The sequence below is a fragment of the Quercus lobata genome, chromosome 8, assembly GCF_001633185.2.
Source record: "Quercus lobata isolate SW786 chromosome 8, ValleyOak3.0 Primary Assembly, whole genome shotgun sequence".
NCBI classification, from domain to species: Eukaryota; Viridiplantae; Streptophyta; class Magnoliopsida; order Fagales; family Fagaceae; genus Quercus; species Quercus lobata.
Window position 1 is genome coordinate 48,614,338 of NC_044911.1, and position 27,510 is coordinate 48,641,847.

Genomic DNA, 27,510 nt, shown 5'->3' on the forward strand with positions numbered 1-27,510 from the left:
AAAGCCTGGCCTCGGTCTCGTCTGCCCCTAGCTGATAAGAAGCCTTCTTCTCAGCCTCAGCTGCTTCCCTGACTAGCTAAGCCTCTTCCTTGGCCAACCGGGTCTCCTCCTTGGCTTTTTGCAACGCGGCCTTGAGATCTAACACGGTTTGCTTTTCAGTGGCAAGGTTGGTCTCAGTCACGAACAGTTTTTTACGCTGGTCCTCGACTTGACTCTCAGCATTCTTCAAACCAGCCTCGACGCTCCAGCGGTTTTTCTTAGCTTCTTTCAGCTTCTCAGATAGCTCAAATTGCTCCTGCTTGAGAGACCCTAAAGACTTCTCCACCTCGGCGCGAGAGAGAGCCTCAGCTTCAGCCAATTTGCGGTTGTTGCAGCAATACTCCTCGGCCACGAACACTTGTTCAATAATCTGCTCACGAAACAACAAAACGATATGTTAAAGTGTGACAGGGTCTAATAATTTTATCCAAGGTAAAATGAATCGCTTTACCATTGTGAGGTCCCTCTTGATGGATAGGAAGAGCTCAGGCTATGAAAATCGCCTATAAGCCTCCATGTCCTTGGGAAAGAGCACGGGCTGCTCAAGGGCCTTAGCTATATATCCTGCTTAGCCCCTATTGTACTCTCGGACTGAGGCGTTATAGGGAATGGCAACCCCGTCCACCTTGAGTTTCGGGCTCTAAGTACGTGGATTAACACGCACTTCAGCTCGGTCCCCATCTTCCCGACTTTCTACGGATGGAGCCCTTTTATCCCTCTGCTCCTGGGTCATTTTTTGCTGTTTACCCAGGCGGGGGCCCACCTCGCCTTCCTCAAGGGTTTCAACCGGCCTTTTCTTCTTCAGGTCTGGATTAACTTTTAGGCCGAGATCGGAAGGGAGTTGAGGAGCAACGGGAGGAAGAATAGGGGTCTGGGACTTGGAGGGAACCTTTGATGATTGACCTTTGCCTTGGGAGGCCATTAACTCTTGTAGGCTTTTTCCTTTGTTGGAAGCCATATTATCTACCTCCTCGTTTAAGGAGTCGTCCGAGTAGGCTATAACAAGTGGCGCGTCGACCACTGAATTTCGGTCATGCTCTCCCTCGGGATCTGAAAGCTCAATCAGAGGAGCTTTGGGGATATCTTATTCAAAGTAGAACTCGTCTATCTCCTCCTCTAGAGAAAGACGAGATGATTCAGTTTCTCCTTCAGCTTGTGTGGCAACTTCAAGATTGTCTAGTGGAGGCAGTTGCGCAACTGGTGGAGGATTTTGAATGCCGAGTAAAACGACTGGCCTGAGATCGTTTCGGGCTAAAAACTTGGGCTTGGATACGTCAATCCTAGCCAACCTCGGACTACCAGCTTTTATGGCTTGGCCAACGTCTTGGAAGGTGCGGGATAGGGGTTGGTATCCCAAAATCAAATGAGCCACACGTAGTTGTCCATCCTCATTAATGTAGACCTCTGACCTCAAAAGATAGTTCAATGCCGGAACGTTTACGTGGCTCAGCTGAGGAGCAACGTGTGCTTTATCTGCAAAATAGCCGAGGAGGAGACTGTGGTTAGGTCATAAAATTTTTGATTTTTAAGCAAAAGAGAATGAAGCTAAAGGGCTAAACCCCCTCCTTAAAGAATTAGCCCTAGAGGCGCCGCACCTGGATCTCCTGCCCGAGTTGGACAATGAAAACCATCTGAGGCAATAAGGAAGTCATCTTTCATACCCTTAATTGATTTGGGGAGGCAAGAGATTAGCCTAACGACCTCGGACCGAGATTTAAGATAATACCCCGCCTTCTCGAGGTAGTGGCACTCGTACAGGTGAACTACATCGTGCCATGTAAGGCCTAGGCCCATTCGCTCGTTCAGGATATCTATGTTGCCTAAGATCCTGAACATGTTTGGAGCGTACTGATACGGTGTCAACCTATGGTTAACAAGTAGTCCCGAGTAATCCTACACATGGGAAGTACCATTCCTCCTTCTATAAAGGCTATCATGGGAATGACAACTTGACCCATGTCCCTATCAGTTAGCACTCCTTCTAGAGGACAGTACTGCAAACCCACCCCCTATGGGATGCGATATTTTTTCCTAAAGGCCTCCATGGCGACCGGAGTATCTACCAGATACTTGAATCTACCCATCTAGTCAAACCGTTTGGCCAAGAAGGAAGATCGAGGTGAAAATCGAGGGCCGAGATGAAAATTGAGACTACAAGGAGGAAGTAGAACTTACGAGTGTCCCTGTGACAACCTCCGAAACACTTAGAAATCTCTTCAGGGAAGGACACCTCGCAGAAATAGCTATAGAAATTCGAAGGTCGGGGGTGTTCGTGGATGTCTGGGCACTGGAGTTCTCTGGAGTTCTTTGGACTTCTTATATGCTGGTGAATAAAAAGAAAAACAAGTCTCTTTAGGGCTTTATATAGCAAGGGGGAAAAAGGGAATCGCTCCCGCTCAAGAACTCTGGGAAGAATGTCAGCCGTTAAATCTGTGCCTCGCCGCTAGATAGGGGAGACATAAAGCCGCCTGGAGTAAATAGCCGCGCCTCGTAAATTGTAGCGCGTCAAAAGTAACTACCCCCACACGTGTGAACCAGGAACTAATTAATTTCATCCTTTGTAATATCAAAACCCCGCTTTTCTCCTCGGAAGGAGATCAAAAACTGGAGTTTTGAGGGGCTATTGTGGGGACCGGCCCAAAATAACAGGTTGGGCCTTGGACCCGTCCGAGGACACAGGCCCATCCGAGGAGTCAATGTAACTCAAGCCATCCATATTCAATCGTCACTAGGAACAAAGACGACGTGTTCGAGGATATATTTCTCCTCGGATACTGAAAAACAAGAGCAAATGTGCATCCCAGCCACTGAAACCCCTTTCTTAGATACGTGAACAAGGAAGAAACATGAAATATCTAAGTAAAGCTGTCACCGCCACATTAAATGCACTACAATTACTCTCCTGACCGCATTAATGTGGAGAAGACCCCTGAACAGTACTACCTTAGCTACCGCAACTCACAAAGAACTGAGAGGGGTGTCTGATGGGACAGGTGCTCAGGTAAGGGTCTAGATGATCGACAAGTGTAAGGCCCAGATGATAAGAAAGGGTCTATATAATGTGTATAAGTCCCCGTAAAAAAGAGGAGGGCATGAGAAAAAAAGGAGAAGAGAGAAAGAAAAAAGAGAAAAGACTATTGCATGTAAAGAGGTCCTGCTGCATTACTTTGTATCCAGAAATTAGTTTTTATCCTTATCATTCTGGGAGATTTTGAAATGTAATGACTTTGTTTCTTGTTCATATATTCCCTCAACCCATGCAGTAATCCGTTTAGCTTACTTAAGCCTAGTTCTTAAACCCTTACTCTACAAGAATTCATTGTGTTGGACTTTTTGGACCAAGACTTGAACAACAAGGACTGGGCCACCAAATTGTTCCCCTACAGTTACCAAAACAACTAAATATGACAATGTCATATTCCAACTAAAATTTATTTATTTTTTCTCTTTGATAATAAGCATTCTTATATAATGATTTTTAGATATGAAACCCATTAGAAAGAATATACAAGAAATAAAAATCATAGACATGATAGGGGCCTTGAACGCCCTAAAAAAGCCATGAGGCTTAATTTGAAAAAATAAGTATTTAAATAATCAGTATATCATTTATTGATAATTAATACATAAATGTGACAATTAATTAAAAGTGATGATAGGGATAGTGCAAAATTTATTACATAACCATTAAAAACTTATGTGTTCCCCATTACAATAAAGTAATTCTAAAATTGATTTATTGCCACATTAGTTTTTTTTTTTTTTTTTTTTTTTTTTGAGGAAGTGCCACTTTAGATTGTAAAAGTGATATAGTAATAAAATTTGTATTAATTAATACATTACATATTTAGATGTAAACATCTTCTAAAAAAAAGACATAGATGCAAACTTTCGATTTTGATTAAGTGGAGTGCTAAATAGAGAGTAGGTCATGGATGAAAATATTATAAAGAAAGCAAAATCCATTTCTATTATGTGGAAATGTCTAAATTAATATTTAATGGTGTGAAAGAAAATCTCCGCAAATGGACTAGGTTCAAGAAGTTCTAAAAACTTTACCATATTCAGAGCCTCAAAATAATATTTCTCTGCTTTCAGACGCAAGTGTGTCTCTTTTTCAGCGTTTGGCTTAGCTTTCTGAACTTCTCCAAAAAGAGTATCATCCAAACCCCCGTCCTGCTAAAATCCATTAAACGTTTAAATTTCATTCGAAGCCTTTTCATAAGTTTCGACTTACAAATTAAAATGTCCACATGCTCCTTAACACACACACACACACACACACACACACACACACATACACAAGTGAAGCTTTTGCGCATACCACAACACTGCGTGATCCATTAGAAGAGCATTTTGGTATGGTACTCGCACTTGGATTAATCAATGTCGATGAAGATGCCAAAGAACTTTTTGGAGAGAATACGTTTAATTCATTCTCACCAGTCCATGCATTTAGAGTTACATCTGACAATTCTCTAGAAGGGCTTATTGAGTAACTCGAGCCTGGAAGACTCCTTCTGGATGACCCATATGAACATGATTCATCACTCCTACTTCCTTCTACAACCAACCCGCACTTTGGGGACAAAATCTCTTCTCTACCTTCTCTAAAAGGAATATCCATGATCCTCCCTCCATCGTTGACGTTATTGTGCCGCAAATTATCAACAGATAACGATCTCTGCAAGTTTAATGGTCCAGCTTCAATGTTTTTCCTGTTTGGACTTGAACTTACAGACCGTGTTCTCAAGGGTTTACCTTCTTCCCTAATTTTGATATGGTCATTGCATCAGTAACAATAGGATTAATGCATAGTTGAGTTTATATGTTTTAGTGGTAACCATCATTAGCCACAGCTACTTAAACAACAAAAGACCATCAAGTGGCCATTGAAGAACATCGGCAATTTTAAATGTACAATGTTCCTGATTAGAAATTAATCAAGCACTTTGTAACCTTCAGTATCAATCACACGGTTTTAAAAGTCTCATAAAGCATACTAGGATTCCATGTGTGTGTATGTATATATATATATATATATATATATATCTATTTATTTATTTTCACTTTTATATATATAAGGTTGTGTTCATGTAATTCTAAACTATGTTATAACATTTAATATTTTTGTATTTGATGCAAATTTTAATAAATTTATTGTTGGATAAGATTTTATTCATTCTTACACTTCACATGCTTGCAAATTTTTAATATGAAATGAGATTAATAGTTATATCATCAATTAACTGATTAAATTTTTACTTTATTTATTTATTTAAAATTGTGCATAAAAGATGAATTTATAGATTAAATAGTTAATAGCATCCAATTGATACAAAATTTGGTATACATTTTAAGAATATAAAAAATAAAATGTAATGTAATGGTAGAATTTTTGAAATATTAATCTAATAAAATATTATAAGATAACCTGGTATGGATGAGGAGGCTCTTGCAGATAAATTGTATGCGACAGGAAAGAGGTGCTTGAATGCACACATATGTAGCTTTCCTAGACCTGGGGTCCCTCATATTTCTGCATCATGGAGTTATCTTAAATTAATAATTGTGACGGTATTCTGAGCTTTCCAAGATCACATAGAAATTGTTGATGAAAAAACACAAAAACTTAGATCATCAGCTACATAACAAATTGTTGCTGACAAAGATAACAATCTGAAGCCGTAATTTAAACAAATCTGGAAGCAGATTGCAAAACACACCATTTGACAGTTGACACTATCAACAATAAAGCCATCTTTTGAAGGAGTTCATTTAACTAACTGAACCTATATATCAATCAGTACAGTCCCATTCGGCCTTGTTGAAAGAGAGACATATCAAAATTGTGTGGTAAGGTGTACCTATTCCTGATTTCTTTCTTTATTTATTTATTAGTTTATATATTTTTCAGTCTAACTTATGATATAGCCGTGCTGCCAAGGTATATTTTTTCTTCAGTTCCTCCACTGCCCTCGTGGTCTAAACATTGGCCTTCTCCTCATAATCTAGACATCATATTATAGTTAGGACGTATTAACCATGTATGCATTCTAAGGCAACCTTTATTATTATTATTATTAAAAAGAACGATCGTACATAAAAAAAAGAAGTGAACACCAAAAGATGGAAAGATTCTTATGTGGTTTGTACTCTCTATAACGGTTGTCTGCCGCTGCTCCCATTACAAGATTCCTGATCCCATGTTGAGAAATGAGAGCTACAATTCCCTTCTTAATATTGTCTGTTTCAGTATGAATGCTATGTGCTTGTACCTAGATTTAAAAAACAGCAATGTCAATAAAAATCAGAAAACTCAGTAACTCAGCAGTCTGAAAAGAAACTTACACTGGACCCTTAAATTTATCGATACCAATCTTGGAAGTTATGAAAATCTGGTAACCTATGTTTTTATACGTGTACACAGAAAAATCTGTTTTCAATCCTATGAGTTCTAAAAGCTCTAATACCACTAGAAAAATCAATTGATGCAATCCAAATTTGTTATGTCTTGGCGCTAGGATTTGCCAACACATCTATGAACTCTAACAATGTCCCCCTTAAGCAACTCGGTGACAAAACATCACAATACAACAGCTCAATTAAACATAAAGTAACCCTATAAACCATAGACAAAAACTAGGACTACTTATGAGACTTGAAACATAAACAAACACATTTTCATTATCAAAAAATACATATAAAAATGCAGCTTACATTAAAATTGAAGTCTATAACAGATTGCTATAAAAAAAACAAAAAGCTTTAGTTACAATTCCAATTTAGCATCATGTAGCAAAAACACGCAAAAACCTATTTTACGCTCTTTTTTTCATTTCTTCTTGTCATGAAATGACAAAGAAACGAAGTCTTTGAACTTTAAAGAAAACAAATTTATGACTCACCTCGATATCGACCCTTTATAATTTTTCCCATATGAGAAATACATTTTTATTTCAAAAAACACATTTGGAAAAACATTTTTGGGGAAAAACTCACTGAAAGTTAATTGAAGCAATGGAATTTCATATATAATATTAATACTCTTACTTTCATTATATGCATTTTTGACACTGTAATCCTTGTGTGTATGTGTTTACATATATTGAAAGCTCAATTAGTGTGAAAACACTAATACTTGTTTAGACCCCCAATTTTAAATTACGGCTTATTTGCTTTTACTCTAACTTAACTAAGTACGAAACAAAAGTAAAGCATGCGTTATAAACTAGTACCACTACTCTAAGCCATAAGCAACCACAATGAGTAATAAAAGTAAAGCTTAAAGAGTAGGGAAGATAGATGCAAACACAAGATAACACCAAGACATGTTATCGAAGAGGAAACCGAAGTACTTGGTGAAAAACCTGTCCGCGACCCTCCAAGTCGAAATCGATCTACTAGTGAATAAGTTGGAATACACAAATATCAAAAAGACCCTCCAAACCTAATCTACCCAATGTACTTAAGCCCTCCAAGCTTCTTCTACCAACGGACTTCTCGGAGTCTTATCTTTACTAGCTTTCTAGATCCCACAATTCCGCCGAATTGCATCCGCCACTCAATGGCTTCTTCCAATACTTCCCAAATGCACCAAAACTTCACTCAACACTCAGAGAGTGATATAAGTGTTTGAGCTAAGATCCTCTCAAGGATGTATAGATGGAAAGGTAGGAGTAGAGGAAAACCAAGAGAATTTTTGTAGATGATTATGGGTATGACAATCTCTAACAATCAAAACCCACATAAATATAGGGAAATGATTGACTAAATTACAACCAAATTTGGCACGGAATTAAATCCAACAAAGGCTAGTTGGAAATTACAACTTTACAATATATATATATATATATATATATATATATATTCAGGTGACCAAATAAAGTTATTTTGAATATACTTTAAAAACAAAAAACAAAAAAATTTGCGGCTCAAGTTTTTCTCTAAGAAACCTTAGACTAGTGAAACTACCTCGCATATCATCTAATAGGCCAGTTTTTTCCCTTTGGGTGAAATCTTGTTTTTTCCTTAACCAATACTCAACCTCTTCTATGGAGGACATCACAGGCAGATGGGTGAGGCTCTTTCTCAACACGAAAGAAAGCCAAACAATGGAGTTAGAGCCTGATAAAATCAATAATTACAGAACTCTAGTTACAAGGTTTTTTATTAAGTGGCAGCCAAACATGGAAGCCATTACTCGAACATTACATAGCATGTGGAGAACTGGTGGCGCTTTTAAGATCAGGCGCATAGGGGACAATAAAGTACCGATTTTATTTGACGATGAGGCAGATGTCAACCATATACTCATGCAGTGGCCATGGCCTTTCAACAAATATCTTATTGGTTTATACAAACTTGGAGCAAAGGCAACTGTAGATGATGCTACATTTGATCAGGCGTCGTTCTGGGTTCAAATTCATGGTTTGCAGTTGAGTAGAATAAAGAAGGAGAACGCTGAAGCAATTGTTAGCACACTAGGCTAGGTGGAGTGTGTGGAGGAATCCAAGATGGGGGATTGTCATGGGCGGTGTATGCGAGTACGAGTCAATCTAGATACCAGCCAACCTTTATGCCGAGGGCGGATGGTGAACAGGGGTTGCTAATCCTCAATGGGTGTCTTTCCAATATTAACGCTTATCAATTTTCTGCTACTGGTGTGGTAGATTAAACCATAACGAAAAGGATTGTAAATTGTGGCTAAATAGCAAAGGAACTTTGCGTAAGGAGGACTAGCAGTATGGTGCTTGGTTACAGGCTACTATAGTCAGGTTTTACAGGTCACCACCAATCCAACAACATGGGGAACACCGAGGTAGCAAACAAAACGCTTCACCACTGGACAAACGAGGTTGACAATTACACCAATGGCCAAAATTGAGAACCACGGGGATGGAATTCCCTCCACTACCCACACAAATAAGAATATTTTACAAAACCCAGATTTGTTTAATGCTCATATCTAGGAAATTGACAATGATTTAGCTGAACTAACCTCTAAGTTACAGGTGGATGGCAGGATTAATATTGTTGATGTGAGTACGAAGCAAGTAGCCACGGTACCCACATTTTTTGAGCCAATAAAGAACTCAGGGAGTGGACAAAGTCTAGGGATCGATAGAGCCAAGTGGGAAAATTGAATTTGTTTAAAGACCAACAAGGACCATCAGTAAAGAGTGGGAAAATTCTGACTCAAGAGATATTTCAAAAACCAACAACGACTGACAAAGGAAACCTTTTTTGATAAGCAAAAAGATGTTTGGTGGACATAGACAAGGTGCATGCCCATGCAAACAAACCTATAGAGAATACTCTTACAATTGGGGGTGCTAAGCAAGGATCTTGGAAAAGGAATCCACCACACCAAGGAATTACGGACATGGTAGAGATAACTGCAGACCCTTTGGGAACAAAAAAAAAAGGTAAGGTGGCTTATGAAGAGTTGACCTCCGTTAAGGAAAAAAGGCAAAAGTTAGAACATGACATAGTTGTGCTTGGAAAGGTGTTGGCAATGAATTTTGGATCGGTGATAACTGCTACGCAGAACCGTCGGGACCAATGAGTATTTTTAATTGAAACTATCAGGGGCTTAAGAACTAACAAACACTTCAAGCTCTAAAGAAAGTCATAGGGGTCGAAGATTTCAAGTTTGTCTTCCTAATGGAAACGAAACTTCATAAAGATATTATGAATTGAGTTAAGCATGAGCTGGGGTATACACAGTGTATGACAATTTCTAGTGAAGGAAATAGAGGGGGCCTTGTGTTACAATGGAAACCTGGTACAAGGGTAGAGGTGCGCAGATACTCTCGCTGATGTATGGAGGTTAACAGGTTTCTACGGCCATCCGGACACAAGTAAAAGGGAGGAAACATGGGAGTTGTTGGAATCACTTAGCTTAATTAGTGATTTACCATGGCTATGCATAGGAGATTTTAATGAGATTACTAAAGCATCTAAAAAGAGGGTGGAAACTTGAGGCCAATGTAGCAAATGTCTTGGTTTCAAGGTGTCAATAAATGTGGTTTTTCAGATTTAGGCTTCTATGGTCCACCGTTTATGTGGTTCAAGAATCATTTTGAGGAGGGTCACCTTAAGATACGATTGGACAGAGCTTTGGCTACTACTACATGGAGGCAAAAGTTCAGTGAAGCAGTAGTTCAATATCTCTCAACTTTTGCATCAAACCATTCCATGTTGTCTCTTTGTATAAATGGTAAGGCTCCACTAAAGTTCAAGCAAAAGATTTTTCTCTTTGAAATTTTGTGGGTTAAGGATCCAAGATGTGATGAGGTCATAAATGAGTCTTGGCAAGAGGGACTAAACAAGCTTGGAGGGTCTCAGTTTAAGAATTTCATTGATACTTGCAAAGAGCGGCTAAAAGTTTGGAACAAGGTGGAGTTAGGGCATGTAAGAAGGAGGATTGTCAATCTCCAAAATCGGTTACAAATGCTGGAATCATGCCAGACCAGCAGTAGCACCGAAGAGGAAATACAAGAGGTTAGGAGGAATCTTAACATTTGCCTTAATGTGGAGAATACGATGTGGGAGCAACGATCACGCAATACATGGCTGGTATGTGGGGACCGTAACACCGATTTTTTCCATGCAAAGGCCTCTATCCGATTTTAGAGGAATAGCATTCATGGGCTTTGTGGTTAAATAGGTGTATGGCAGGAGGATGATAAGGTCTTGGAGCAAATTATGGTGGCAAGGGGTTTGCGGCAAGGGAACCCCCTCTCTCCGTATCTATTTTTAATTTGTGCAGAGTGTCTATCTGCATCGATTAGAGAATCGGTTGAACAAGGTGCACTTAAAGGAATTGCAGCTTATGCTCGGGGACCTGCGATTTCTCACCTATTCTTTGTTGATGATAGTCTCATTTTTTGTCGAGCAACAAAGGAAAATTGCTCTACTTTACTTACCATCCTAGAGAAATATGAGATAGCTTCTAGCTAACAATTAAATCATGAAAAAACATCCATTTACTTCAGTTGAAACACTAATCAGGAGATCCGTGACGATGTTAAGCATGGATTGGAACTCAGATTATCCAACAGAATGAAAAATACCTTGGTCTCCCTTCTTTAGTGGGGAAAAATAGGTGCAACACTTTTCACCAATTGATTAATAGGCTGAATAACAAATTATCTATGTGGAAAGAAAATTTGTTATCTATTGTAGGGAAGGAGATCCTTATCTAGACAGTGGCACAAGAGGTTCCAACCTATACCATGAGTGTCTTTAAGCTTCCTAATGCATTATGTGATGAGATGACAAGCTTAGTATGCAAGTTTTGGTGGGGGCAAGCAAATGAGAAAAACAAAATGACTTGGTTAAGTTGGGACAAGATGTGTAAGCTAAAGGAAGAAGGGGCTTTCAGCTTTACTCTTTTAGCCAAACAAGAGTGGCGCCTATTGACGGGTACAAACTCATTGGTTCATAGGGTGTTTAAAGCTCGCTACTTTACCAATGGGGACTTTCTATCGGCTGAGCTAGGAAATCACCCCTCATTTGTATGGCGAAGTATTATGGTCGCACAATCTATCATTCGTGAAAGGCATAGGTGGCAGGTAGGTAACGGCTTGAGCCTATACATCTTAAAGGATAAGTGGTTGCCTTTACCATCCACGTTTTGACTCACTTCCAGACCAAATGAGGTACCATTTGATGCTAAAGTTTCGTTGTTGATTGACCCAAATACGAAGGCCTGAAGAATGGACATGATAAGACAATATTTCTCACCAGATGATGCATCAGCCATTTTAAGCATCCCTTTAAGCTCCTGCGGACCATCTGATGTGGGCTTACAACCCTAAGGGGCTGTCCACAGTAAAGAGTGCGTACAAAGGCTCTTGCTACAACTCTTGTTGGGGGATTCTGGGGAAGCGTCAAGCAACCAAAATAACAAACTCTTTTGGAGAACAATCTTGAGGCTTAATGTTCCAAAAAAGTTAAGTCCTTTCTGTGGAGAGCAAGTAAGAACATATTACTGACAAAAGTCAATTTGTGTAGTAGAATGTCATTAATGATCCAATCTGCGAAGCATGTAGGGAGGAAGCTAAAAGTAGTGGGCATATATTCTAGGATTGTGATAAGCCTCGTGAGGTTTGGCAACTTACTGGTATTTCTTTTGCTACACACGGTATGGTTTTTCCGGGTTTTGCCGACTTCCTATGGCGCTTGAAGTCTGGCCTATGTTTTGGTGATGAGTTGTTGGAACTAGTGGCTATGGTGGCGTGGAGTATGTGGTTTAGTCGAAATGAGGCAAGATAGGGTAAGGTACGACAACAAGCTTCAACAATTGTGCAAAAAGCTACACTACTACTAGATGAATTTCACATGGCCAATCTTAAGATACCTCAAACCGAAGCCAAGAATGAAGTCCACTGGGCTCCACCTGAAGCACCTTGGTACAAGCTTAACGCGAACGAAGCTAATTTTGCTAACATTCAAGCTGCTGGTGTTGGGGTGTTGATTTGTGACAGTGCTTGTAGGGTAGAGGTGACCTTGAGCAAGAAGCTTTCAACCCCACTAGGTCCCCTAGAGACTGAGGCCAAGGCTTTGGAGAAGGATGTTCATTTTTCTTTGGATGTCGACATCCATGAAGTTATTTGGAATGTGATTCCAAGATTGTTTCAAAGGCTGTGAACGGTTCAAGTGTTCCTCCGGTATCAATCGGCAACATCATTGAATCGATTCGTCTAAGACTGAGGGAGTTTAGAAAGGTACAAGTGTCTCATGTTGAACGGAAAGACAATCGCCTTACCCATCTCTTATTGGCTCACCATGCTACGGGAATTGATGGATATGTAGTTTGGATAAAGGAAAATCATATTATGATTGAGTTAGTTTTGACCTAAGATGTAATGTTTTTATTGTTTTTATTTTCTTCTTACTAAAATTATGAGGTTTTTCATCATAATAATAAATAAAAAAATAAAAAAAACATACATACATTATATATATATATATATATATATATATTCAGGTAGACACTTTCAGGTACAATTACTTACGACTATGCATATATATATATATATATATTCAGGTAGACACTTTCAGGTACAATTACTTACGACTATGCGCTAGAGATAGCAATGATATAACATGTCATGCATGCAATTATACAATTATTTAAATCAACTTCAAGGGTAGAGAAAAATTATGAAATCAAATATTATTTAAATTATTGTTAACATTTTGAAATCAATCAAAACTCTTTAAACTTGAATGCATTTTATTTAAATAGATATCATTTTTCCATGCAAAATTATTTAAGACTATGCACTAGAGATAACAAGCATATAAAATTTCTTGTATGCAAAGTATTTTCTTGTGTTAAAAGTGTTCTATTAACTCAAATCAGCGTCAAAGGTAAAGAAAAGTTACGAAATCAAACATTATAGATTCTAATGTTTTCAAATCAATCAAAACTCTTTAAACTTGACGACATTTGCTTTTCACATTTTCTCTTTGCATAGATATCTTTTTTCCTTTTCTTATTCTTTTGCAAATGATTTTTCTTTGCTTTTGCCACCATACCTATCCATATTCACACATGCTACACAGAGTAGTGGCTTTCACACTATTAAAATAGGCAATTCATCCCTCTCTTTGTTTCAACATCATACAATTTTGCACTAATTTAGTAATAGTCCTCTCCACTATCTTTTCAAGCAAAATTTGTGTGAAAAATAAATAATATCATCAAAATTTAAAGCAACGCTTGACTTAAATGAATATTTATTTTTAAAATTAACTACAAGTAAGTTTAATTAGAAGTAAACAAGTGTGGACACGGCGTGATGAACATACAATACGTACATGACTTTTATACATTGACCCCATAAATTTGCATTTATCCTACAGTAGTTATATACTTAACTAATTATGTTGTATACATATTTCCTATGTTTTTGGACAATGCCGAGCATGTTTTAAGTATAAAAAATAAAAATAAAGATATTTTTATTCATATAATATGCCTCTAAGACTTTCCAAATCAAAACATAAATAAAATACACAAAACAAAATATCTTTTTTATTTTTCTAAGGGTCCGTTTGGATAAACTGGTTGTAAAAGTGCGTTTTTGAAAAAGTAGTAGTTTTAAAACGTGTGTTTTAAAAATGTAATTTTAGAGTGTTTGGCAAAATTTGTAAAAGTGTGATTTTCAATTGTTGTTTTAACTACAAATCACCATAAAGAACTATATACACCAACATTTTTAAATTCAATCTTATAAAATTAAAGTATTCCATTTATTAAATTCAATCTTATATATAAAACTAAAGTATTCAGTTCTCAAAAACAAAAATAAATAAATAAAGTATTCCATTTATTATAAAAAAAAATAAAATAAAAAAAATAAATAAATAAAAAACTACACGTGGAGGGTGAAGACACCACTCCACATGAAGTACTTCACCTAACAAAGATTCCCTATCAACTGCACACCTTTCACTTTACCAATTTCATTTTACTCTTACTGTCCTACTTCTGCACTTATCCCTCCAGTAACACTAGCTACTATCCTCACTGATCAAATACCCATCCTTTTGTTGTCCATGATACTTTCCATTTGAGTCTTGAAGAAAAGAAAGAAGATGAATATGAGTGCTCTAGCTTATTGAGGATTTAGTAGGCTATGGTGAGAGTGAGAGAAGGGCGAAACAAAATGGAAGGTGAAGCAAGGGTGAAGGTATGATGGAGGAAAAAATGAGAAATATTTATCTGGGTTCTTTGTTCAAGTTTGATGGGGGTATTTGTGGTAAATTGTATTTTAAAAATGCGTTTTACAGCCCCTCAGAATGGTGTTTTCGAATTTGCTGGAAATAGTTTCGTTTTGAAATCGCACGTTTTAAAATCACAAACGTTAGAACATGCATAGCCAAACAGGTTACAACTGGCGTTTTGAGTCCAAAACACCCATTTTTATTTTTAAAATGCGGAACCAAACAGACCCTAACACATTTTCAATGTTTATGGACAATAAAAAAGAGTAAAAATAAAATTCACCCAAAAAAAAAAAAAAAACATAATAGTAAACAACAAAAATAAAGCTCAAATGATTAAAAGATTTGAGACATGGACAATATAAAATAATACTCATTTAGAATATATTTTTACATACATGAATCATTAATTGGCTTTGTAGGTGAAGAGTCAAGAGAAGTGAAAGTGTCTAACACTTTTCATGTGTGGGCCCAAACTTTCTTTTAATAGGTGAAACCAGGCCCAACACGTGGGATTTTAAATATATTTCTCTTCTAACAATTTACACACTTGGATTTTGAGGCTTGAATTTTGGCTATGGTTCTTTTGCCCTTTTGCCCTTGTCTACATAAACTTGGTCTATCCTCCTACCCACATTGTGACTTTTGAAAGGTGGAGGAATGAAGATTGTTTGTGATTTAGTATAGCAGGAAATTGTTAGGCAGCTAATGGGATAGAAGATCTTATTCCAATCCAATGTATCATAAGCCACTTTAGTCATAACTAGACTTTTAAAAACTGAGCTTTTGATCTAGTTTTTCACTTGAGAACCTCTTTAAATGAGATCTAGACTTATCAAGCTCACTTTATCAAGTTTAACCTGTAAAGTCTCCTTTTCATATTGAACCCCATTTAGTTTTTTTAGTAATTTGTTAGAAATTTTATTAAATTTAATACATTCAATGAAGAGCTTATTATAGTTTGTTGAAGTCTATCATCACAATCACTGACTACAACATTCTTGAGATGAGCTGCCCAAGTCTCGTGTATCCTCCATATTGGACTAATCCATTCCTAACTGAGGTTGTAAAGTCAAATACTTTCTATTAAGGTAAGGGGAACACCAAGGGACCGGGATTTATCTATAATAACAAGGGATCACACTCAGGAAAATATCACCAATTGTGTATTTAGATTCCAATACCAATCGAAAATCTGTTTGAGCCTTAAATCCTATTAGAATTAAGGTTAAGTGATTAAATTCACAATTTTCTAAAAATTTAAGCTTTTGGAAGAACTTGTAGTTTAACATGGTATCAAAGTAAGAGATCCCGAGTTTGATATCTGTCTTCACTCTATTTCCAATTTAAAATGTTAAATTCTCACATGTTAGGCCTCTACTTATTAATGAAAAGTTTAGGCCCACACGTGAGGGGGAAAGTTGGAATTATGGTTAAATGATTAAATTTAAAATTTCCTAAAAACTTAAACTTTTGAGAGAATCAGTAATTTAACAATCCTATGTATTTAAAAAGCTCTGAAAGACTTTAAAACTTTTATAATTCAACCATAATATATTTTGGCGTTAGGATTTGACAATACATCTATAAATCTACTGTATTATGTATAACAATTATAATGACTACTTTGTTATGTATAACCATTAAAAATTAAAAGTGGATGTTATTGATGCAGGTAGAAGGATGTTTGTTTTATACCCCATTTTCATGACATGTAGTAAGGTATTCTTCTAGGATCTTATTCATCCTTTGTCTTTCAGTGTCCCGATGACCCTTTAGACTCTTTTCATTCAATAGTTTTGCTGACCATTTTGCACCCACTGCAAAGCAAGAAAAAGATTAAATAGGTTTCACTTTAAAATATTGAGAAAACCTGAGAGGGGAAAAAATTATTGAAAGCAATGCAAAAAGAGTTTAAAGTGCAATTCTCCATAATAAACAATTTTTTTAAGTTGGCATTGCAAATCAATTGGGTGGTTCAATATAAGTCAATTTCACTCAGTAAATATTTGATGTGAGAATCAACACATTTTTTTCTCAACTCTATTTTAATCCACAATATAATATACGCATATAAAAATGGGAAGTTTTGAAAGGAATTCAGTTTTTAATGTAAAACTTTCTCTAATATCATGGATATAATTTAATTTATTACCAGTTTACTTTATATATATACACACACATATATGTGTGTGGGGGGGGGGGGGTAAAAAAGACAGGTTCAAGAAGGAAAAAAATGGCCAGAATTTTTTTCGGGCAAAAATTTCATTTCAGCTGAAATTACCCAAAATTGATCAAAATGTCCATTATTGGCCGAAACAGGCCAGAATCTGATCAGAGGTCAAATAGAGGGTATTGAGGGTATTCTCGTTTCAGTTTGCATACCAGTACAAGAAATTCCATTTAGTCCAACTAAAACGGAACAAAATTCATAACATTAATTTTAACCAATTTTTTTCCACTTAAAACTTAGGCATTGTTTTTGGGATGGAAGAGTTTGTTAGTTTGGGAGTTTACATCTTTCACAAGATATGCCACATGGCCTAATGGGAGGAAATTGAGGATTAGGCTTCTGTTTTTATATATAGTAATAGATGTATGAATATTCCTCTTGGATATAAATTTTTTTGAGAAACTCTTGGATATAAAACTTGATTCTTCTTCATGTTTATTTTTAAATAAATTTTAGGTCTAATGCTATACGCAGTTAATAGATTCGTAATGATTTACCTAAGCTTTCTATGCATACACTTTTTCACCCCTTCCCACTTTTGTAATCTTCTATATATATATATATATATATATATATATATATATATATATAAGTAACGATAATCGTAGTGAACCAAAAAAACAATCACAATCGAGGTGTACACAAGAAACGGTATAATCAACTTTTATAATCTTCTAACAAATATATGGTGACTGCATAGCACTTATATATATATATATATATATATTTATGTATATACATGTATTATACTTTTATGTAGATGCATGGGTTTGTAAGTTGTAACTAGTGATTTTTAATTATTTTGGAAAAAGAAAGGATTCGAACTAGGGTCATTAAACGAACTGAAAATATAACATATGAAAATAATTGGAATAGTTCAGGGTAATTTAGGAAAAACTGGTCAATCTAACTAATACGTAAACTTTGGCTGCGATTCTAGACTTGAGTGTAAACTATTTAATCCCTTTCGAGTAGTAAAACATACATATGCATGAGCATGATGCACTAAAACGAGTAACGGATTAGATTTTACCAAGTCACTCATTTTTTTTTTATAAAATGACAAAGTATGGCTAAAAATTTGGTTGTAACCTAATTCTACAATTTCACTCAATATTTTTTTATTGAATATAAATTTTGACAAATCCGTCATTAGATTACATTTTCTTCATATATCCTACATATTTGAAAATTTTTCAGAAAATCAAAGATCAATAGCTATGTCATCAATCAAATGTTTAAATTGCAAATTTTTATAGTCTAAAATTATACATAAAAAATAATTTTATAAATCAAATAATAGATAGCATATGATTGATACAAAATTTGACATGTGTGTTAAGACTCAAGACTTAAAAACGTAAATAACATGCAATTCAATGGTTAGATTTTTAAATTATGTAGCAATGTTAAATTTTTTTTTTTAAAAAAAAAGAAGTTGTTGTCTTAGCTACGTTACAACCAAATTTGAAACCAAACTTTTTCATTAATAAAACTCAATCTACTCGTTTTAAAATCACTCTACAATTTTTTTAAATTTTTTTAAAATGAATTAATAAGAAATATTTTAAGAACTAATGCAATAAAGTTATCTTAAGGGTCCATTTGGTTGGAGAGATGAAAAAGTGTAAGGATAGAAAATGAGAAGATGATAGAAAAATAGGATGATAGAAGAAATTTAAGTTTTCTCTCATGGTATTGTTTGGTTGGAAAAATGAAAAAGTGAAAAGATAAAATGTATATTTTGTATAAATTTATTCTTATGTCCCTGTTATATAACATAAGAAATAATATTTTTAATCATTAAATAAAAATAATAATTTTCCATTATATTACTTAGATATTTTTGTATTAAAAGTGAAAACCACCCTTTAATTAAAAAACACACAGTTAGTTAAGAAAAAAAAATGTTAACAGGAAGAAAAGAAGGGTGAGAGACATATCTGGTTGTGCCTAACTGCATACAAATTGCAAAAGAGAGAAAAAAGGAGAGGTCGGTGAGAGGTATTAATTGAGAATAACTTAGTAACATCAATTGCTTCAAGCTTGGAAAAATCAATTTTTGGCAGGATAGGGGAGAAAATGTTTGAACCTACCAAAAATTCCTCTCACTTTTCTCTCCCTACCAAACAGCTCAAAATCTTATGTTCTTCCCTATTTTATCTCCTTTGTTTTCTATCATTCATATTTCACCTCCAACCATATTCAGAATCCAAAGAACGCTGCATATATGCGTGGCGTGGGTGGGTGTTTGTGTGTACACTACATGATACAATATGGGGACTTACATAAGGGCAGCCGTTTAGCCGGCTGATGCACGTGAAGGATGCAAATCTTGTCTCCTCCACTGTGTTGTATAGCCCATAACAGTATTGATCTGCACTTCTTCACATCTTTTCCCACTGCAACGTATAATGTATCTCCGGTCACGCGTGCCATCGAATCCTCTGCTAAAGTCTCATTCCTACATGCCATACTTCCCGGAACCCCAGTATTGTGGATTCCAGGCACAAGAGGACTCAAAACTCACCGCAATACTAAATACTAGTATTGACCCGAGAGTTGTGCGGGAGTTGATAAGTTTTTAAATACAGGACCATCTAGGCGACATTGTTGGATCTACCACTTCATTTTCATTTATTTACTTATTTTTATTGTTTTATAAATTTTTCTCTCTCTTATTTATTTATTTTAAATTCATTTCCATCATTCAGGTAGAATCTGGCCCGTATTTTTCATTGAGCGAAAGGTAGTCCCCTTCCCCAGAATGTCCAATGAAATTGTCACACAAGCTACTTCAATCACAAATCGCCAAAAAACTATAAATTTAAATATAAGATTAAGAGCAATCAACGTTAATTGAAACAAACAATATGTTTATATTATTAGTCTTATGATATATATATATATATAGCACCTTTCACTCACATGAGATTCCACTATTCTCTACCAAAGTACAGTCTGGCTCAAAAGTAAGATAGCTAGTCTGTTTCAGTAGAAAGGACAGCCAAACCAACCCGCTACTGGTCAATCTCAGAGATTCAACAGTTCAGAAAGACAGACCACCACGTTCCCAACCTCACCACCTCAGTCTAATCTTTTAGAGCCTGTTTAGTTGTGGGATGGAAAAGTGAGAGAACAAGAGAATGGAAAAGATTTTAATTGTTCATTATTTTTGTTTGCTGAGATAAATGGAAAAGTGGAATGATAAAATACAAAAAAAAAAAATATATATATATATATATATATTATTGGAAGGAAAAAATAGGAGAGAAAAATTATAATTTGTTTTAATCAATTCATTTTAATTTGTTATCATTTTCCACAGCAACTAAAGGTTTATTATAAAAAGAAATGATATGTCCACAACATTTTTACAACAAATCTTAAGTGGCAGATTGTTACTGGTTGTTATTATTGAGGCAAAAAAGTAATCTTAATGTTAGGTTCAAATTTAAATCAATAACAACTAACTAATTATGATTTGTTATGAAAATGTTGTGGACAGCACCTCTCTAAATGGGCTAAAAATATTTTAGAAATGAAAAAATGTAGCAGAGCCTTTTTACATTTTTATCTAATAAATTTTTGCATCTTACCGATTCACCATTAGCATCGCATAACAACAGCTTCCCAATGCTCTGATCCTCTTCTGATATGTGCATTTGTATAATCTCGGCATCCAAAAAAAAAAAAAAAACAAAGAGTTTGGCAAGACAAAGAACGAGAAATAGGCAAAAGAGTCATTTCAGTTTCTTCTCCCTTTTTGGGATGCATTTTGATGGGTCCAGATAAAAAATACTGGATCACGTGATTTGCCTCTAATATTTTCATAATAATTTCACAATAAATTTTAAGTGATAAGTTATACCGGTTATTATTGGTATGCAAAATTGTAATTTCAATGATTAGCCTAGATTAAAAATCAATCATAGTCTATTACTTAGAATTTATTGTGAAAATATTATGGATATGGATTTTTTTTTCTTTTTCTGTATTTTCGAATCAAACGGTTAGAGAAAAATAACATTTTCTCTTCGGCTTTCTCCTCTATCTTTTCCATTCTCCCTACTTTCACTAGAACCAAACATGCTAGTGTTAATGATGGCAAAAAAACTTAATCCATGATTTGCTACAATTAAAACGAGAGAAGTTCTAAGCATTTAACTATAACATGTTGGCCTAATGAGTAATAATGTTCAACGTGAAGTTTGATCTGGATAGAACTAATTCATAATACCTTGAACAGTAATTAAAATATTGATGGGATGAACTCGTCAAGTTTAGTGATAATGTGGAGTTTGGGATTCTGAAAGATTAGGTTTGAAAATATTGCAACTCTTAAAAAACTAGCTTGCTTGTTTTTGTCAAGTTTGATGTGTCTTATTTTGCAGCATCACAAAAACTAGATGTGGCAAACTGGCAGGTTAGGTCGGGTCGGGTCAATCAAGTTTCAGGTTGAAAATGGGTCATTTTAAGTAGTCTTTTTTTCCTGAATTTTCTTTTTTTTTTTTTTTAAGAAAAGAAAATATATCTGTCATTTGAAAAGTTATGCAGTAAATTACTTGATGTAAAATGTATTATTTTGAATTCCCCACTCATATCAAGAATGATCGCTCAGCAAAACAATTGTTCAATAATTTTAAAATTATACAAATTTCAACATTACGAACCAAAACAAAGTACCACGAAAGATAATTAAAATAGACACACAAATTTCATTTATACACAATATCAACATCCCAAAACATAAAAAACAAAATTACAAATGCCTTATTGGATAACTAATTTGACAAATAATAGAAACATATAAGAAATTTACCATCTAGCTTGAAAACTAATTTTGTAATCTAATATTAACTGCGATTGTCACTCTATTTCAATTTGAGAATATACATTAAAGTTTGATTACTTACTTATTTATACATGGTCTCTTTTATGAATATCATATCATTGTTAAGCAACACATACCCTAGGAAATATCATATTTTATTTTGAAAAGTCGTTTATTTAATTTGGATATAAATTGTTAAAAAATAGGCCTAAGCATCCATCATTTATGTTAATTTCATTGATATACTTTGGCTTTACTTTTTTCACGCTTATGAAAGTTTTTCATACATGTCTATAATTTTAAATATACGTTTTTAACTCTACTTTGTGTTATTTGATATTTAAAATTTTTTACTCATTATTGAATGCCTCAACCATTCATCTTTCAATTCATTTGCATGCAGTTATGTAAAATTCTCAAATGTTTCCTTAAAGCCATTGTATCTAAATGACGTTATATAAATATATATATATATATATATATATTTTTTATATTTTTTTTTGAAATGTCATTATCCAAAAAATATTAAAATTTTGATTTTTTTTAAATTAATAATAATAATAGTAATTTCCATTATATATTGTCCATTGAATTCAATTTGTGCACTGTAAAGCTCACAAAATACAATTAAACCAATGATGTCTTAATTTTATTTATTTATTTATTTATTTTTACCAAAAAAAAAAAAAGTTCTTAAAACAGGTTAAGTTGAATTGACCCGCAAAGAGTGGGTCAAGTCATGAGTTGACCATTTTTGCTTCAGAAAAAAAATTCAAGGTCAGATTGGATATTTTCAGGTTAGGTCAGCAAATTTTGACTTGTTTGCCATGCCTAACAGAGATGCTAACAAACTTAACTTACTTAAAATATCTTCAAACCTATCACAATTAGACATGCACATACATTATAGGAGCACGTGATTAGCACATGTCCCATTTATAAAATACAAATGATAACAAAACGACCTACAGTTCATCTAAGCAGGGATGGAGCTAAAACTTATAGTTAGAGAGGGCAGCTTTACTTCTGGTTGTGTGCAGTGACTTTAGCCTTCGACTTTTTTGCTGCTTAGCTGCTGAGAGTTTTTTTTTTTTTTTTTGGTCTTTGATGTGTATTGCTGGGTAAGGAAAAAAAATTATATTGTTTAAAATTTTTTTAAAAGGCCGAGTTGTTTGTTTTGGGCAAAATTGTTTGATTATACTTAATCTTTTTTAGTTTTACTATTGGTAATTTTTGTTATTGGACTAATTTTTTTGAGGCTTGTGTATTTTGTTTTAGATTTTAGATCAATAAATTTTTTTATGGTCTTTAAAATAAGAAAAATGCTAGAGCTACAAACTTTTTTACAAAGATATGATGGTGTTATTAGTAAGCAAAAAAATAATGTAACTGGTCGGTCCAAATGCGAACTAATAAGAATTTACTATCTTAACAGTTTGTAAAAATTGTTGGGTTAAGATAACTTGACCCCGGTTAATTAATTCAATTACCCAAGTTGATTAATTAGGTTCAATTGCATGCAAATCATGGAGGCACCAACAAATCACCAAAAATACTAAATGCAGGGAAAAATAAATTTGACACGGTAATTTGTTGACAAATGAAAAAAACCTTGTAAGGCAAAAATCTCATTGGGTGATTTTAAAGTCACCACTCCCAAGAATCCACTAATCAATAATTAAACAATTACAAGTATAAGGAATCTTACCAACTGCGTTAGCCTATCCTAAAATACCAATCTACAGTTGAATCTTCACTCCAATACCCAATTGGACTTGATCTTGTAGTAGTCTTCTTTCCCTTGATGCACAAACCTCCAATTTGTGACTAACTCCTTTGCATTGATCCCAGTACGTGACTCACTCTAGCAACTTGAATGGTTGTTGTTGGCTACAAAATTCTTCATTTCATCAACAATGAAAATCAAGAAGCACTTAGTTACAAAACCCAACAACATACAAACGTAGTAGCTTCTTACAGAGAAATTAAGCACTTGGTCACTATATCTGTATATGAAAGCTTTTAAAATAAGCCTTATATATATCTAAGGTAGTATGAAAAGAAACCCTACACATGCACATAAGCTTAGGCCAAATTTCAGATCTGAAAATTCTAAAATTGTAATTCTCGATAGATCGAGCTTGTGTCAAGCTTCGAATTAAGGCTCAATAGCAGCTATCTGTCGAGAATTAATGAGCAATTTTTTTTCACTTGTTTCTTAGATCAATCTTCATGTCTTTAATATTTGACTTGAACAAAATGTTTCTTGAAGTACTAAATTCATCTTAGATCTACCCAATTACAAGTAAAGTGATTTTTTCAAAGGATTAGCCAATTACAAAAAATATAACTCTAACAATCTCCTCCTTTAGTAATTCGTGACAAAACCACAAACAACAATTATGAGAGAAGTCTAACACAACTATCCTATAACTTACAAAAGTGCATAAGTCTAACCCTACTACGAACTCTTGAAAAACTTTGCAAGAAGAGAGATCATGACATGGTAGACTTGCAACCTAGCTTAACTAAAACACTTAAACAAGATTCATCAAGGCATCAAGTGTGAAACATAAACAAGTTGTATAAAAGAAAAAACATGTGTATAAAGAGAGAAAAGAAACAACACATGTGAGTTAAGGAGAAAAACATACATCATCATATATATATAGAAAGAAGAATACAATGTATGTAAAAATGGTCACAAGACCACGATACATGAAGTGAGAAAAGATACATCAAAACCTCACTAAATCCCTCAAAGCACTCTCCCCCTATCCATTATATCCTATGCTAGCTCTCCCCTTAACATAATGATTATTCTCATATACAAAACTACTCCCCCTTTTGTCACGAGTGACAAAGATTGCGTCACTGAGAGGTCGTCATCTCATCATCATTAGAAGAACTAGAACCATCAACATCATCATCATCATCTCCACCACAAGAGGACTCTTCAGCAGGCTCAGATAAAGGTGAGGGCGCGAAACCACCAAGGTTAGACTAAAGGCGAGCGATGCGATCGATTCTGGTGTTCATCTGACACATCTCATTAGACAGATGGTTAAGACGACTACCAAAATCAGCACTCATGTGCTAAAGCTGATCCATGATGTTAGAAAGAGAGACATTAGCCCTAGAGGAGGAAAAAAAGGCAGATAAATAAGAGGGTTGAGGGGTGGATCCGTTGTCTCCGCATGAGTTCGCTTCACAGCCAATTACGCTGCACTCCTCCAGATAGACTTTTTGCTAATGGCACCCATGACATAGAAGAGAGGAGAGGGAGGAATAGAAGAAGAGGAAGAAGCAGAAAGAGGACGTGAGATCGGGTTCCAAGAAGGGACTAACATTTTAGGTGCTATAGAAAAAAAAACTAAACGAGAAGAGGGAAGAAAAAGAAAACATGAACACAGCAGAACGTTCTGGAAAGAAGGAAAGAAAGAACTATGCATGGTAATGCATGAGCATATGACATGCAAAAGTACATTGCATTATGGGCAAAAACCCAATCTAATCTAATAATATTCACAAGATATAATTAGTTACACAATCCTAGAATGCATGAAACAATGTTGTAATGCTCATATAATGCAATTCATGAACATGTGATAACAATTAAACAAGACCCATCCCAAAAATTTTAGCAAAAACACAAAATCACCAATTTTTTCCCAAAACTAGAAAACTTAGGTCTAAATGCATGAAATGCATGAAGAATGTGAAAAAGAGAGGATTAAGAACACTTACCAAGAAATTGAAGCTTGGGTAAGGCCAAAATCTTGAAGGGAAGAGAGATATTGGTGAAAAATGAGTGTTTGGGTGGAGAGAGAAGAGAGAGGTATCGAGATGTTTGAGAGTGAGCAAAACCGAGTCGAACCTCAATTATATATATAAAAAAAAACATAGCTCAATAGATCAAGGAGGTATCGAGAATTAATTTTCGATAGATCGAGAGGTATCGATGAGGTGTCGATGGCAAAAAAGGTCTTGATAGATCGAAAAGGTGTCGAGAAGTTATAGAGCTGACAGAAGCTCTAGGAAATTAGCTTAATAGATTGAGCTATCTGTCGAGAGGTGTTGAGAACAAACTCGGAAATCTCGATAGAAGAGGCATGTGTCGAATTGTTGTCGAGATGCTGTCAAGGAGGTATTGAGCAGTTATCGAGAGGCCAAACCCAAGGTTTTTCAAGGAGGAAAAACAACACAATATGTATGCAACAAGATAGACACTATAACAAACATCCAAGCAGCATGCTAAGCACTCAAACACGCCATCAACTCTAGATTCATAGCATTCCTAGATCAAAACACTCCAAACAAGTCTAACCAATTTTATTTTCAAAAACAAGTTTAAACAATTTAGTAAGCATATATTACTACATGTATTCCTTGTGATGGACAAATCACATTTGTGCGAGCCCAATGGCTACTTGATAGGCCGGGATTAGAATTGGACTCACAATTTACTTGTATTAGTGGGCTTAGTATTTCCTACCGAGGGTAGTTCCTGGCCAAATGACCTAACGGCACCCCTAAACCCTAACAAATTCTGTCTTTCTTCTCCGGTGTGGGTGGGATCCGATGTGATCATTCCTGACATGGAATATATCTCATTGGAAACGGTGGTAATGGCATTGGAACTAATTTCTGTCTCCAAAAGATCACTCAGCAACGATACTCCCCAAGGAAATACCGAGCCACTGGGGAGGTATGTTGTTCTGGGCATACACACTCCTGAATAAATCATAAATGGTCGGACATGGGCTTGTCTATCACACACTCAAAAACGATATGGACCAATTATGGGGTTTGGACCCAGTTTTGGTTCTTGAGAATATTCAGGCCAAGGCCATACTCCATACAACATTGTACCTACAAATATATCAAGAGTAGCAAAGATTACATGTGTTATGTGTGAAAACTTTGCAAGAAAGTATAAGTGATTCATATTTTGAAGAGTAATGATATGAGAAGATCAATTACACCCACACACAATCGTAACTATTTGATAGGGACCACCACCTTTGAGGTACATCATATAAATCCCACATCTCCTAGAAACACGCTTGCAACCATATTAAAAGCATTTTGATTCTTTTTGCTTTTCATGTTCTTTGCATATTTTTCTTTTAAGCATATCATGCATGGGCATATAGGAGAAAGAAAAGAAAATACCCAATTATGTAAGTTGAACATCTTGATTTTGCTGTACAAGTGCTATACCTTACCGAGCACGGCTTTTATAAATTGCACACAAATTTATGATTGATAAATTTTAGTGGTGAGATGTTTATTTATGTCTTTCTCTTAGAATTTTTAAATCCTTCCCATCAAAAATAGTGATATGAATATGAATGATTAAAGATCAACCAACCATACCCATCACAAAAATGAGCCACAAAGCTAACATTGTTTAGTTGTGCATTGAGATGCTTATCTAAGCTACAAGTGATACAAAGTTAAGAAACTTTATTTCAAAGGCAATCTAAGGTACACAAGTACCAATGTACACAAACGCACAATGTTTTTTTTTTAATTTAAAAAATAAATAATAAATAAAAAACAACAACAACAACAACAAAGCAAGCATATAAAAAGAAAGCATAAAAAACTAAACTAACTCAAAACATAAAATATAAAACAACAAACACACAAGCAACAG

The 27,510-nt window shown here is 35.0% G+C and overlaps 1 protein-coding gene across 1 annotated transcript in view; it reads right to left on the reverse strand.

The window, feature by feature from the left end:
• Positions 1–19,632, reverse strand: part of LOC115957000 (U-box domain-containing protein 33-like) — a 30,822-nt gene extending 11,190 nt beyond the window's left edge. The window contains exons 1-6 of the mRNA XM_031075251.1: positions 19,303–19,632; positions 16,480–16,601; positions 6,196–6,317; positions 5,474–5,578; positions 4,364–4,808; positions 4,099–4,215 (exon numbers count right to left, since the gene is read on the reverse strand). Of these exons, the coding sequence (XP_030931111.1) occupies positions 4,099–4,215; positions 4,364–4,808; positions 5,474–5,578; positions 6,196–6,317; positions 16,480–16,601; positions 19,303–19,489 (1,098 nt within the window). The 5' untranslated portion in view covers positions 19,490–19,632. The remainder of the gene's footprint in view (positions 1–4,098; positions 4,216–4,363; positions 4,809–5,473; positions 5,579–6,195; positions 6,318–16,479; positions 16,602–19,302) is intronic.
• Between the last annotated feature and the right edge of the window lie 7,878 nt (positions 19,633–27,510).